Genomic DNA, 13,220 nt, shown 5'->3' with positions numbered 1-13,220 from the left:
TATATATATATATATATATATATATATATATATATATATATATATATATATATATATATATATATATATATATATATATATATATATATATATATATATAGAGAGAGAGAGAGAGAGAGAGAGAGAGAGAGAGAGAGAGAGAGAGAGAGAGAGAGAGAGAGAGATTAATGTGAAATCTTCTTCCAAACCTAATCCTTCAAAATATTCGAAGAAAATTCGCAGAAAACTGTGATCTTTCTCTCTCTCTCTCTCTCTCTTTCTCTCTACCAAACAGATTACAACGAGTCTTCAAAGCTTTCTTCCACCTTCTCGCAACCAAACCAAACCAAAAAAAAAAAAAAAAAAAAAAAAGGAAGCTGACGAGCACACGACGCCACAGTTCTGCAGAGGAACCATCATCACAGCCTGAATCATCCCAAGATCCGTCGTTGCTCTTGGAATCCGTTCACGAAGAAGAAGAAGAAGAAGAAGAAGAAGAAGAAGAAGAAGAAGAAGAAGAAGAAGACGACAATAATGAATTAGACATCATCAAGCACATCTCGTCACAATCATCGCTGTTACCGAAGCCACGTGACACATACACACACACACACACACAAACACATACATGGAGTTTCGAGTTCATTAAACGGGAGCTTTTGCACACGGTGTGGAAATATGACTTACCGCAGTCGTCTTTTTTTTAAGTATTGCTAATTGCTCGAGAGAGAGAGAGAGAGAGAGAGAGAGAGAGAGAGAGAGAGAGAGAGAGAGAGAGAGAGAGAGAGAGGATTAAGGTCGCAGTTGGTGAAGTTTTTCTACGAATGTTATTCTTAATTGAAAGGTTAGGTAGGGACGTTTTCATATTTGTCTGCCCGTGTGTGTGTTAGAGAGAGAGAGAGAGAGAGAGAGATTAAGGTCGCAGTTGGTGAAGTTTTTCTACGAATGTTATTCTTAATTGAAAGGTTAGGTAGGGACGTTTTCATATTTGTCTGCCCGTGTGTGTGTTAGAGAGAGAGAGAGAGAGAGAGAGAGAGAGAGAGAGAGAGAGAGAGAGAGAGAGAGAGAGAGAGAGAGAGAGAGTTGCGGTGGAAAATGAGGAAACGAATTTTGAGTTTTTAACACGGCTAACAGAGATTACACCATAAACATAAAATTATTATTATTGTTAAAAGTATCGTCAGCCCCTTAAAACTTAAAAATTTGAGGGAAAAATATAATTGAAAGCACGCTTGTCACTCCTTAAAACATAAAAAAAAAAAAAATTAGAGGAAAATAAAAAATCTAAATAAATTACACGAGGAAAATAAAAAATATAAATAAATTACACTCGTCACCCCTTAAAACTTAAAAGAAAATCAGAGGAAAAAAAATACGAATAAAATTACCCTCCTCACCCCTTAAAGCCTAAAATAAAAAAAAATTCAGATATAAATAAAAAATACAAATAAAATTACGCTCCTCACCCCTTAAAGCCTAAAAAAAAAAAAAATTAGAGTAAAATAAAAAAAAAATACGAATAAAATAACACTCGTCACCCAAGAAACCTAACAATTCCTGATTAAAGATACACATACAAAAAAAAAAGAAGACAAATTAAGATTACGCTCGTAACCCCCTCTAAAACTTATTAGACAGGGAACAACAATACACAAACACACACACACACACACAAACATATTCGACAGCAGCGGCAACACCTGTCACCTGTCATTTTAAAAGTTGCTGCTCCCATTTATGACCGGCGCACCCTGTTTCACATTCTTCTCCTTAATTACTCGCGTGATCTCAGAGAGAGAGAGAGAGAGAGAGAGAGAGAGAGAGAGAGAGAGAGAGAGAGAGAGAGAGAGAGAGAGAGAGAAAATAGAGAAAATAGGAGAAAGGTGACAGTGTGAGGGAGAAAGTGAGAGAACCACACGCTTTTACCTCTTTAAAAAAATACTGCATGTGCATAACAAATACATATATATAACCATACGTAGTGTGGCCTAAGCAACTAATGGTACACCTGGTAGTTAGCCATCTTTGGTGGGTCATAGCCCAGGGCTGGGAGGGGGAGGGGGGTAGAAAGGTATGGGTCTAGCAACCTCATCCCCAAAAATTCTTTCTAAAAAAACAGAGGTGTATCAGGGTATGAATGTAGCAGTGACCTTTGTATTGCTTTTATACTAGGGCCATCCCTGTTGTTTATATATATTGTTTTATATATATATATATATATATATATATATATATATATATATATATATATATATATATATATATATATATATATATATATATATTATTGCGTCATCATCATCGTCGGCACATGCGTACGACACATTATCCTTCCGAGAACTCACGTCGTTGATTGAGAGAACAAGGTCTAATGAGTGCTGACTCACTGTCACAGCAAATTGGGATCAATTAGGGACCTTGGCTTTCGAAATATACCTTCATTTACTCGAACGCTATATAAAGGCATTGTGGACTGCCTACAATCTGCTGGTTTCCCTGGGTCAACCCTGCCTGGGGAGAGACTGGTTAAGGGGAGGTTTTCACCATAGTTCTGAGAGTGCTGACATCAGTGAATCTAATAGTGATTAAAGTGCTTACATTCCCCACTGGAAAATCACAAATAAATTACAGAGAATCACATGAGAGATGAGTAATACTCAGCTTTAATAACTCCACAATCACATGCTTCATGTAATTGTATCTTCAGGTCAAACAAGGGGAGCAATTATGTAATTGCAAAGAAGAAAATTTTTTTTATAATACTCATTTTATCACATAAAGTTTGCTTTGCTTGGCACACTGTAGATAATTCTTGGGCCACTAAGAGCTTTATCTCCTTTAGGACTTCACTTTACAGCTGTTTCTTTCGGTCCTGCACCATTTAGCTGTTTAATTCCTTCACCCTGACTTCACTCCAATTTCTGCCTTTACAAACCCAATTTCTCTTTGCGTCTCAATTTCCTCATACTTTTTAGGGCAATGTTTCACACTGAATGCCTTGAATTCACAAAGGGAATAAGGTCAAGCTTTCCCTTCTTGCTACTGCTGCGCAGGTTCGAACTCCTCCACGGAGGGCGGAGCTTCTCCACTCGATTCCCCCTTTGGATTTGAGGCCTGCAGTAACAAGAATCTCTCAAAAATGGTGATGACAATCTAATGTCTTTCTTTCTACAATCCCTCAGGCTACACTCCTCTGCTCATAGCGACGTGGAACAGATACAACAGCATCGTGAAGAAGCTGTTGGCCCACAAGGCAAACCCGAATGTCTTCACGCCCGGAACAAGTAAGCCGACTTCTGTGGTGCCGCTGTGCTCAAAAACATACTGTGACCTACTGTGGCTCATACCTAACAGAATAATTACACAGCACTGCCATTACTGATGACTAAAGATTCCTTTTCTTTTCACTTAATGCAGGATATTCCCCGCTGTACCTGGCTGCAAAGTACGGAGACCTGGACGTTGTCAGGTGGCTACTGGATTACAAGGCGAACTTCAACGTCCAAACGTCTTGGGGTAAGGTCTTGTTGTGCTCCATTTATCATAAGAATATTATTTCGTAACTTGCAACATACATTGCGTGAAAAAATGATTGACAATATTGATATTAGTAGCATCATTCATATTATCATTATTAATACTATTGTATGATGAAAACAGACACTTTTGTATATTAAGTATATTTTCATAATTCTTTTAATTTCATGGGCTACTGTCCCCTTTATCAGAGAGTGATTGTTTCATTGCTCTTTCTTTGTTGCTATTTTGATTAATTTCATATTCCTATCATCATCAATGTTCTTTTAATACATTTGTCGTAAATCATATTAATAATCGTTAATACATAACATGAAAAAGTAGTTTAACGTCGTCATCATTGTCATTACTGCAGTGAGAGAGGTTGGCACTGGGCTGGACAATGGGACATCTAAAACTAGGGTTCATTACCCTAAGATTATTGTTGCACACAGAAACAAAAAATATAACAAGGCATTAATCGTGTAAAGTGGGATATTAATGGGGAGTATTTCCCTTAAAAGTCACATTCAACCAAGTTAAACGCACGAACGCAAACTAGCCTAACCTGCCACCCAAATACATTTTCACTTCTCTTCTCTCCTCTCGTCAGGCGTGACACCTGCCCACGTTGCCACCTGCTGGGGCCACAAGGAAGTAGTATTGATGCTGCTGGAGGCTGGAGCCAACCCAAACATTAAGGAAAAGGATGGTGAGTCTTAAGTCTTTGGTCCGGAAGAGTTTGCATCAACAATTCTTCCATGAAGCTGAGAATGGCCACATTTTTGGAGGTTTTACTGTATGCATATATGTATAAATAAACTCTATTCTCAAATTCAGGGAAATGAGGGTTAGTCTTTAACTCAAAGGAGCTTTTGGACTAGATACATCCAAACTGTTTGGCAAACTTTGGGAAATTATGCTGTAAGAATGTGTATAAAGGAAAGGACTATACGTCTATTCTTCAAACAAATGTTAATAGTACAGACTCTTTCGACAGCTGGGGCATAAAAAAAAATACCCATATGTCTTAAGAGTCAGGATTACTGTTGCTACTCCCAAGTCTTAAAAATTCATATTCATAACTATTCTCCAAAGCCTGCTGAATTATGTTGGTAAGATTACTTTTAAGACTGAAAAATTAGGTTTACATTATTCCTAATGCTCACATCACTACAATCGGTCTAGAAGAGGTCTATACTATAAATATGGCCAAAGAACCAGAGGGTTTCATTTTCAAGTTCTAGCAATCTACGGGTTTCAAAATGGCACATTGTCAGGCAGTGATCACAAAACCACCTCGTTGGCCAGGGATACAAACACAAGCATCTAGCCATCCACTGTAAAATCTACAATCCAGAACTAACAACTTATTTTTCCTCCCTCTAAGGCTACACTGTTCTGCACAAGGCTGCTTACTATGGCTACGAAGACATCCTTGAGGAACTGATCAAGGCTGGAGCGGACGTCAATTCTCGGGATAAATCTGGTAAGAGCTGAACTAGGTAGCTAATGGCTCCAAAGCTGTGGACACTAAGACTCTCTGGAACTAAATTATTGGCAAATTCCATTCAGCCACAAATATGAACTACAGCTATGTATTGTATGCCTATCTAACCTTACAAAATACATAAACTTTAATTCATTTCAGCAGAAACTATAGCTTGCAACCTCGGTACCCCCCAAACTCTGCCAGATACTGACTGGAGCAATTGCTTTATTATATTTACATTTTAGATGAACTGAAACGTTGCCACCTATTTCCTGACCTGAAACCAGAAACCAGTTACACATCAGAAACTATTTGCTGTAACGTCTGAAACCCTTTTTGTGAAATAAACACCCAACTTCATGAAGATAATCAGGTTTTCCACTACATTTGCAGTACCGACAGGCTATATTTTCATGAATGTCTATGACTAACTATCATAAAATCGCTGACAACTTGAAATTAAAATAAAAACTAAAGCTTCTTTTTGTTCACGTCCAGGATCTTCGCCACTCATCCACGCAGCCTCTATGGGGAGGGAGAACCTGATCATCAGACTTGTAGCAGCGAAAGCCAACCCAGATTTCCAGGATGAAGCTGGTAAATATCCTTTTTCCAAGACTTGGTATTCCATAACATTCAATCTGAAGATCATAGGAATACCTAGAAGTCAGTTCAGAGGTTGACCCATACCCCAGGGAGTCTTCTCTCACATCTAATCCACATAATGACTTAAGCATATCCAGTTTACAAGTGAATTTACATCTTTAATCCCTCATTCAGACCCACCTCATTTCATTCTACAGGCAAGACAGCGCTCCACTGTGCAGTAGAAGAAGGACACTTCAATGCGACCAGGGAAATCATGAAAGCCTGCCCTAACCTGCAACTCAGAGACAGAAACGGTGAGTAGTGATGTAACATCCATCATCTCTTCCTGGTTTTGATTTTCCATGACTGGGTAATCCTGTAACCACACCGTTCACTGACAGCTTCTATAGCCAATCACGATGCTACTTTATACCTTCCTCCGGTGTCGAACCCAAATTTCTTTCTGTTACCTTTCCTTTTCCTTCCTTTTTTGGGGGAGGGGGCACGGGCTAGATATGAAAGGCTAAGGGGAGTTACTGAAACTTTCAACACACCTTGATGAGTTGCAGGCGGTAATAGATCAAAATGAGGCCCAAAAGAACAATTCAAAGTAAAATTATCTGTGATGAAGCGGATTTATCAAATCCCACTTTTTTTCTAACAGATCAAGAGCTCACGTTGCCTTGAAGGACGGCCTTCTGCCTGTCCCATAGCTAATTGTCTCTTTCTCCCCTTCTCCAGGACTCACTGCAATGGACATAGCTAGTGAAAGAAATCAAGAAGACGTCATAGAACTTATAAAAGGTAAGTTACTTTTCACTTTAGTCTATGAAGTTCTTTCCATCTATTTTCAGCTAAAATCAGCATTTCAAAATAAATTCGTTTGCAAACAGGCTATAAGTTTACACTGAATATTTAGCATAAGTAAATACAATTATTAGAGTAATTTTATCCTTAATTCTTAATTCTTCAAGCTCAGTTAAATAAAAAAAATCTGCTAATCAAACAACATTTACAACTCAGTTACTGAACTCAGTTTTAACTAAGTCATTCAATTTAGCTAAACCTTGAAAGTACTCTAATATTTAATCTGTAAATAAACTTCATAGATTTTATCCATATATATGTGAAGAGAGTTGAAGTTAATGTCTGAATAATCTTAAAAGTTATGTAAATCATTCTAATGTATCGTAAAACATAAATAGAATCTTTTTGTACCTAAGTCTTTGCATCAGCGAAGGGAGATTTGTGGTAGTTCCAAATAAATCTAAGATTTTTTTCCTATTCATTTTTATGCTGTTACTTGAATAATTACCTATATACAGTCCCCTTCAATTATAAATGTACTCAAGTAATCAAACAAGTATGTTGCAAACAAAACTACCTATATCAAATCTTTCAATCCCTAATTTCTTAAAAGTCTTAACAAGAAACCTGCTTACTATATTCAGCCTATCAGTATTATATGTACTTAACTATCTCAACATTGCTTTATTATAACAAATTGCTATATATTTATTGCATGTCTATTAGCTGTTAGTTGTACCGCAGATTTGATGTATTCAAAGAATTACCAAGGTTGCTTTTAATAAGAGTAGGTCCACTTATAAACGGACAATAAAATAAAGCAAATACATAAATAGTTCTTATACTATTGACTTCAGAGTACTGTACCTCTATATAAAATGTATTTTCCTGATCAGCTACAGCACTTTTCTTTTACAAATCATGTACTAAAGTTTCAGTATTTTAAATCGTTCACTGCAACATTAGGAACTAAAATCAATAAATACAAGTAAACGTCAATTTATGATTAACTTTTCACTTAACTAAATATTTGTTTCAGCTTTTGACATCATAATTTCAACAGTACATTATTAAATTAAATAAAGTTTACGATACTTTTAAATCATCTGTAACTAATTTTTGGATTCTCTTCAGTGTAATGAAACTGACTGGTTCACTTTCGTTATGTTGTATTCCTTGTTCTGACCCCCTCCGCCCAACAGGTTAGATTAAATTAGGTTAGGTAACGGGTGTTTCCGTGACTTGACAGCATAAATTCAGGATTAAGACAGGTCGCAAACAGGTCAAATGACAACTTCCCAGGTTGCAAATAGGTCAAATGAGAACTTCCCAGGTCACAAACAGGTCAAATGAGAACTTCCCAGGTCACAAACAGGTTAAATGAGAACTTCCCAGGTCGCAAACAGGTCAAATGAGAACTTCCCAGGCCGCAAACAGGTCAAATGACAACAATGTGACAAACTGAGTTAGCCTAGTGCCAAGGTTAGGCACTCCTTTAACAGAATAGGTTACAGAACTATAGGTTATGAGAATAACTTATTTACATCACTTCTGTATAAGGTTAGATTACAGCAGTCTTGTATGAAGTTAAGTTACAGCAACCCTTGATACATTAGACTACGCTGCTTTTGTGCTAGGTTACAGTAGTCCAGTAGCAGATGAGGCTATGTCAGTCTAATGCCAGAATGCCAGGTTAGGTTAGGCTAGTGCCTCACAAGGTCGAAGACATCCAACTTCATTATTAGAGTTTTTACGTCAGAATTTTCAAGACAGCATCAGACGTCTAATGAGTTAGCTACCCTTTCTTCCATCTCCTGCATTCTTGCATGAATTCCCATCTGGTCCCCAGCTTTTTCTTGAAAGGCTAAAACAATGCCCATCTATCATTACCTTAAAGCAGTTTCAGGGACGAGTAACTCTTCAGTATGGCAACCACTGTACTACAAAATCTGCAGCCTTGTAGTACAGCTATGTCCACAATGAAGAGGATTCATGAGGTCCAGAAACCACTTGAGATAATGATAAATAAATGATGTTTAGTCTCCCAAGATGTGATTTTGTTATATTTACCAAGTTCTAGTACTGTCAACTTCATATCCTTTTCCCAGGATCTCCCGAGCCTTCTTTTCTCACCACATGCCCAAACCATCTAGATACTTGTGATCCCACCCTGTTTTCCAAGGACCCCCACAAGAGCAAAGGCAAAATGTAGGAAAACCTTGATAAATGAGGAATACAACATGACGAGAATTTACCAACTACATAAAACGGCCTTTAAAACCCCACTTTTATATTCTAAGGTTACAACCCTCGAACCTGCGTCTATTGAGTCTGGTCACCCAGTACCGGAGGCTCTTCAGACTACACAACCTACACAACCTCTGGATTCCAAACAGTGCCTTGTAAACAACAGCCTTCCTGAAGACCCGCGCCTAAGCCTGGGGTCTTTGCGCTGAGACATTTCTAAGTGCCACACCCTAGATTAGAGTCTTTGACTGAGCAAATTCTCCTGTAATCATACTCTAGCTTATCCACACCACTAGATCACGCTTCTAGACTTTCACTGGGCTGGCCTGTAAGATTTAAGCGAGGGGTGAGATTTGGAGCGAGGTAAAGTTATAAGAGATGAACAGCCCAAAAGTGGGAAGAGTAGGTCTCTTCCCACCTTTGAGCTTATGGATGAAAAGCTTAAAAGGCTGAAAGAAATACATTCACGGACTGTGTAAGGTTCCGTTATTCATTATTGCTGACAATGCAAAATTTTGATTCCTGAACCAAATTCCCCTCCCCAGTCCTCTATGCAGTCAATGCTTAATACTCCAACCATACCAAGATCACAATTGGTCTAATTTTGCGTTCCAAGTTTTTTCGGGAGCAAGGCAACCATTATTACTTTCCAGATTGCTTTTCCATGAATCGCATATATCTGAAATAATCTTTACTGTTAAATTTAAAACATTATTTCTCCATGTGCCAAGACAAACTACAGTTGGGCAATTAGACAAGCAATCTGAAAAATAAGTAAAAAAAAAAAAAAAAAAAAATGGTTGAGAAGCTGGGAGCCCCATCTCAAAAACTCTACATTTACTTTTTGAGCAAGATACCCAACAACGTCTCACAATAAACGTCTTAATGCGATTTCTGTCCCTTCTTTCAGAAATTTTTAGGAAAATCCACATGTCCTTACACCATCCATTCTTCAAGCCATGCATCAAAAGTGCAGAAAAAATCCTGTAATTACTTTTTAATCGCGAATGAATAATGTTTCTTTTTTCTAGCATTTTATAAGCCTACATATTACCTTCTATAGTTAAATCCTTCAGAAATAAAACTACGATCTTAAACAAATTAAACTTCGATTTCACTCTGAAAAATAAAAATGCGTGTAAATATTTCCCAACAGCGAATATCGTTACAAGGTTCAAACTGTACGCCACACAAAAAGATGAAAAAAATCAAATGAAAATATTCACTCTCATTCCAATCAAATTAGCTTAGTTCCCCAAGGGTTGGCTCGTACAGAAAACGGCTCTAAAATTGTCAACATTAATTAAGGGGGACTGAGCTAAAAATCACCTCTCCCAAAATCACCTTACCAACTTTTCAACGAAAAACAGCATAATTATTACAGTTACACAAGTACAGAGAAGTGATTTGTAAGGCAAACTTCAAAACTGTAACTGCAAACCCTAATAAAACCAGACATAGTTACAATGAAGTTTAATAAATGCGCCTTGATCTAAGTTAAGGGAGTGGGCCTATGTTAAAACAATCATTCTTTTAGCTTTATATAAAGAGCAACTCTTTTAGTTCTTATATATATATATATATATATATATATATATATATATATATATATATATATATATATATATATATATATATATATATATATATATATATAGCACTAGATCTTTTATTATGCAGATATACCCCCTTTGTAAAAAACAGCCCACTGCTTTGCGTGGAATCTAAAACTCACCCCATCTGACTATGTTAACTCTATACTAAATATGACTTCAAACACCAATGTGGAAAAAAGGAGTCTCATTAATTATCTGGCAGAGAATAGTCTCATAAACTATCAAGCCTTCTCTGAAGGCTAAGCACACGCAAGCTGTGGTGATGCTGGCAACACTATCACAACTGATACTGTAAACGTAGAACTATTCTACTACTATTTACCGAAAGTGATTTCCACAGGCTGTTCTATAAAATATATTGCAAACTCCAATCAAGTCATTTTATTGAATTCTAGTAATGCTAGTATTTCTGTAATCCTGTACTTCCTTCGTGCACATTTATTATAAAACCCTGCTTACAAGTTAATACACACAACTGAGAGTAATCCTAAAATAATGCAACCTTTTGAAGCAAAGCCTTTTTCTGTTGAAATTTACAAGTCAAACCTTTAATTTAGTTCAACAGACACGTTTTAATACAAACAACTGGGGGTAATCCCACAGGTTAATACTGTACTACCTTTTGAAGTCCCCTTTTCCAGTTTAAATTCATAAGTAAAATCTTGAATTTAGTTAAAATGACAATTCTCATCATACTACTCTACCTAATTACTTTTATAGAAATATCTTTCCGATATCTCATTACGTTTAAGGTGCCGAAGGTTTATATTCTGAAAGTCCATACAAATTTCTCTGCAGCAAATAACTTGAACAAGTTCAGGGGAAATAATTTTAGAATGACCGTACTTGCACAAACATAACTATTTTCAAAGGATATCAGTACGTGCTTGTTCCTAAAACTAAAATACCCTTCTTTTAGAGTTTATATGTACCTTCAGCTCACCTTGAAAAACACCACTCATAACTAAATCATCCTATTTATTTGACAAATGTAGTTATGAAAGATAATTTACTGTACAGCATATTTGAAAAATATTATACTGTGCAGCACAAAGACAAAATATCCTGATTTTACATCAACCAAGGAAAGGATACGGATACTACGCTCGCCTCAGATATCCTTAAATGCCAACAAATCCTTCAGATACTTAAGTGCTCAAGCAGCGCTTGAAACAAGCAAAGATCTAACCTGGACAAATGGAACTTTCAGACCAAAAAATCTGAATGAACATACATAAACCTTCTTATTTTTCGTGACTTTCATTTCTTCACTGTACAGGGTACAAGTTTTCAACCATCTACATGATCAAGTTGTTTAAAAGTGAAAGTATTTTAGGAGTGTATAAAATGAAAACTATCTATTTTAGCAAGACAAAACTATGATCTAAACATACAGTTTGTTCATATATACAACCAGTTTTACTAATTACTCAAAGGTCATAGGTTGACATCGCAAGGCATTTGAACCCTAATACTCATAAAATATTTGATTGATTAATTTATTTTCTTCACAAACTTATTCAAGTTTTAATTTCATACCTAAAATAAGTACTACTCCAATTACCCAATGCTATGATTTTACAAGAAACATCAGTACTCTACTTTGGCTAGTTAAAAAAAAAATTTAAGCAATCTGTCTTACCTTCATATATTTCTCAAGGTCGACCAGCTACACCACAGGTATCCCAAACACCTCTGGAAATAATAAGAGTAATTTAACAAGTGTTGTATATTTGCTGCGTTTCCTTGCAATACGATAAACTGTACTTTACCTTGGTCTACATATATATATCTCTCAATAAAACAGAACATTAAGACTTGTGATTTGTTTTATGTTACACCATCAGTAATAAACAATTACCGCATGTACTTACACAGTGCAAGTCTTCCAATTAGTTTCAGACAGATTTTACTGTTACAAAAGTTACTGTGCAAACTGTGAACAGTTCATGACAATAGAGTGTGACCATTTCCAAGTTTTCATGGATACCAGTACCAACAGCTTCCTTGAATAATTATGAAACAATCTGCTACGCGGCCTTTGGTTTACCAATAAATGTCAAATTAATAACAGTTATTTCTTTGATGAATAAAAAGCAAATATGCGCTTCAAGAATGATTTTAAAAAAGTTTTCAAAGATGCCATTTAATAAAATATAAGTAAACTGACAAAAAATGAGCTCAGAACCAATGAGGCTAATCTATAAACACCAAACTTGTGAATGACTGGGGTTTATTACATACTGCGTATGTATGCAAACATATTTACCACAAACATACTGCATATATAGTAGTACATGGTGTATACATCATTAGCACGAAGACCTTGCACCATATAATTAATTCTGAGTTGAAATACTGCATTTCTGCTGATCTATTTCGCCATCTGCTAAGATTCACACAATGTAAAACAACTTTTACACTTACTAAGGGGAACAATTTTTGTCAATAATCTCAAGATTTCAATCTATATTCAAAGTTCAGTAAAATCAAGCTTTAATTCAATCCAAGAAGAATAAGCATCATTAATAAACTTATTAAATAAATAGAATTACACGTTTTCTTTTTAAATAGTACACAGTTGTAGCAGCTGTGAAATTAACCATCAACTTCACTGATTTCAAACCAAGGTAAGTGGTCCCTTTCAGTAGTATGTACTTCCTAAATTGTATTATTTTCTTTCAGTGGTACCTTTTACAGTCAATTCTATCTAACATGAATTCCAATTGTATTTCTTAGGGAAATCTTCATTACTGTAATACCCTTATTTCAAGTGGTACCTTTAAATACTCCTACTTACCATGTAATACTCAATCTTACTCCAACTTCAAGTGACATCTTGATATATTTCAACTGGTACCTTTCAATAGACATTCATATACAAAGGTTTCTTTCCCACAGAACCATCTATAATTCCTTGCCCAGAGAAACATTTAGTTTTGCCTACAGTACTGTATTTTACCTCTAGGGAGTCA

General features: G+C 36.1%; 1 protein-coding gene across 2 annotated transcripts in view; it reads left to right on the top strand.

Annotated features, from left to right (window-relative positions):
• Nucleotides 1-13,220, top strand: part of LOC136855882 (ankyrin-3-like) — a 52,808-nt gene that overhangs the window by 34,991 nt on the left and 4,597 nt on the right. For both annotated transcript variants that reach the window (XM_067133290.1, XM_067133291.1), the window contains exons 6-12: nucleotides 3,162-3,263; nucleotides 3,397-3,495; nucleotides 4,109-4,207; nucleotides 4,886-4,984; nucleotides 5,486-5,584; nucleotides 5,791-5,889; nucleotides 6,317-6,379. In XM_067133290.1, coding sequence (XP_066989391.1) covers nucleotides 3,162-3,263; nucleotides 3,397-3,495; nucleotides 4,109-4,207; nucleotides 4,886-4,984; nucleotides 5,486-5,584; nucleotides 5,791-5,889; nucleotides 6,317-6,379 — 660 coding nt within the window. The remainder of the gene's footprint in view (nucleotides 1-3,161; nucleotides 3,264-3,396; nucleotides 3,496-4,108; nucleotides 4,208-4,885; nucleotides 4,985-5,485; nucleotides 5,585-5,790; nucleotides 5,890-6,316; nucleotides 6,380-13,220) is intronic.

Source organism: Macrobrachium rosenbergii, chromosome 33, assembly GCF_040412425.1.
Source record: "Macrobrachium rosenbergii isolate ZJJX-2024 chromosome 33, ASM4041242v1, whole genome shotgun sequence".
Classification (NCBI taxonomy): Eukaryota; Metazoa; Arthropoda; class Malacostraca; order Decapoda; family Palaemonidae; genus Macrobrachium; species Macrobrachium rosenbergii.
Note: the sequence above shows the minus strand (reverse complement) of the source record. Positions and strands in the feature narration are given on the sequence as shown.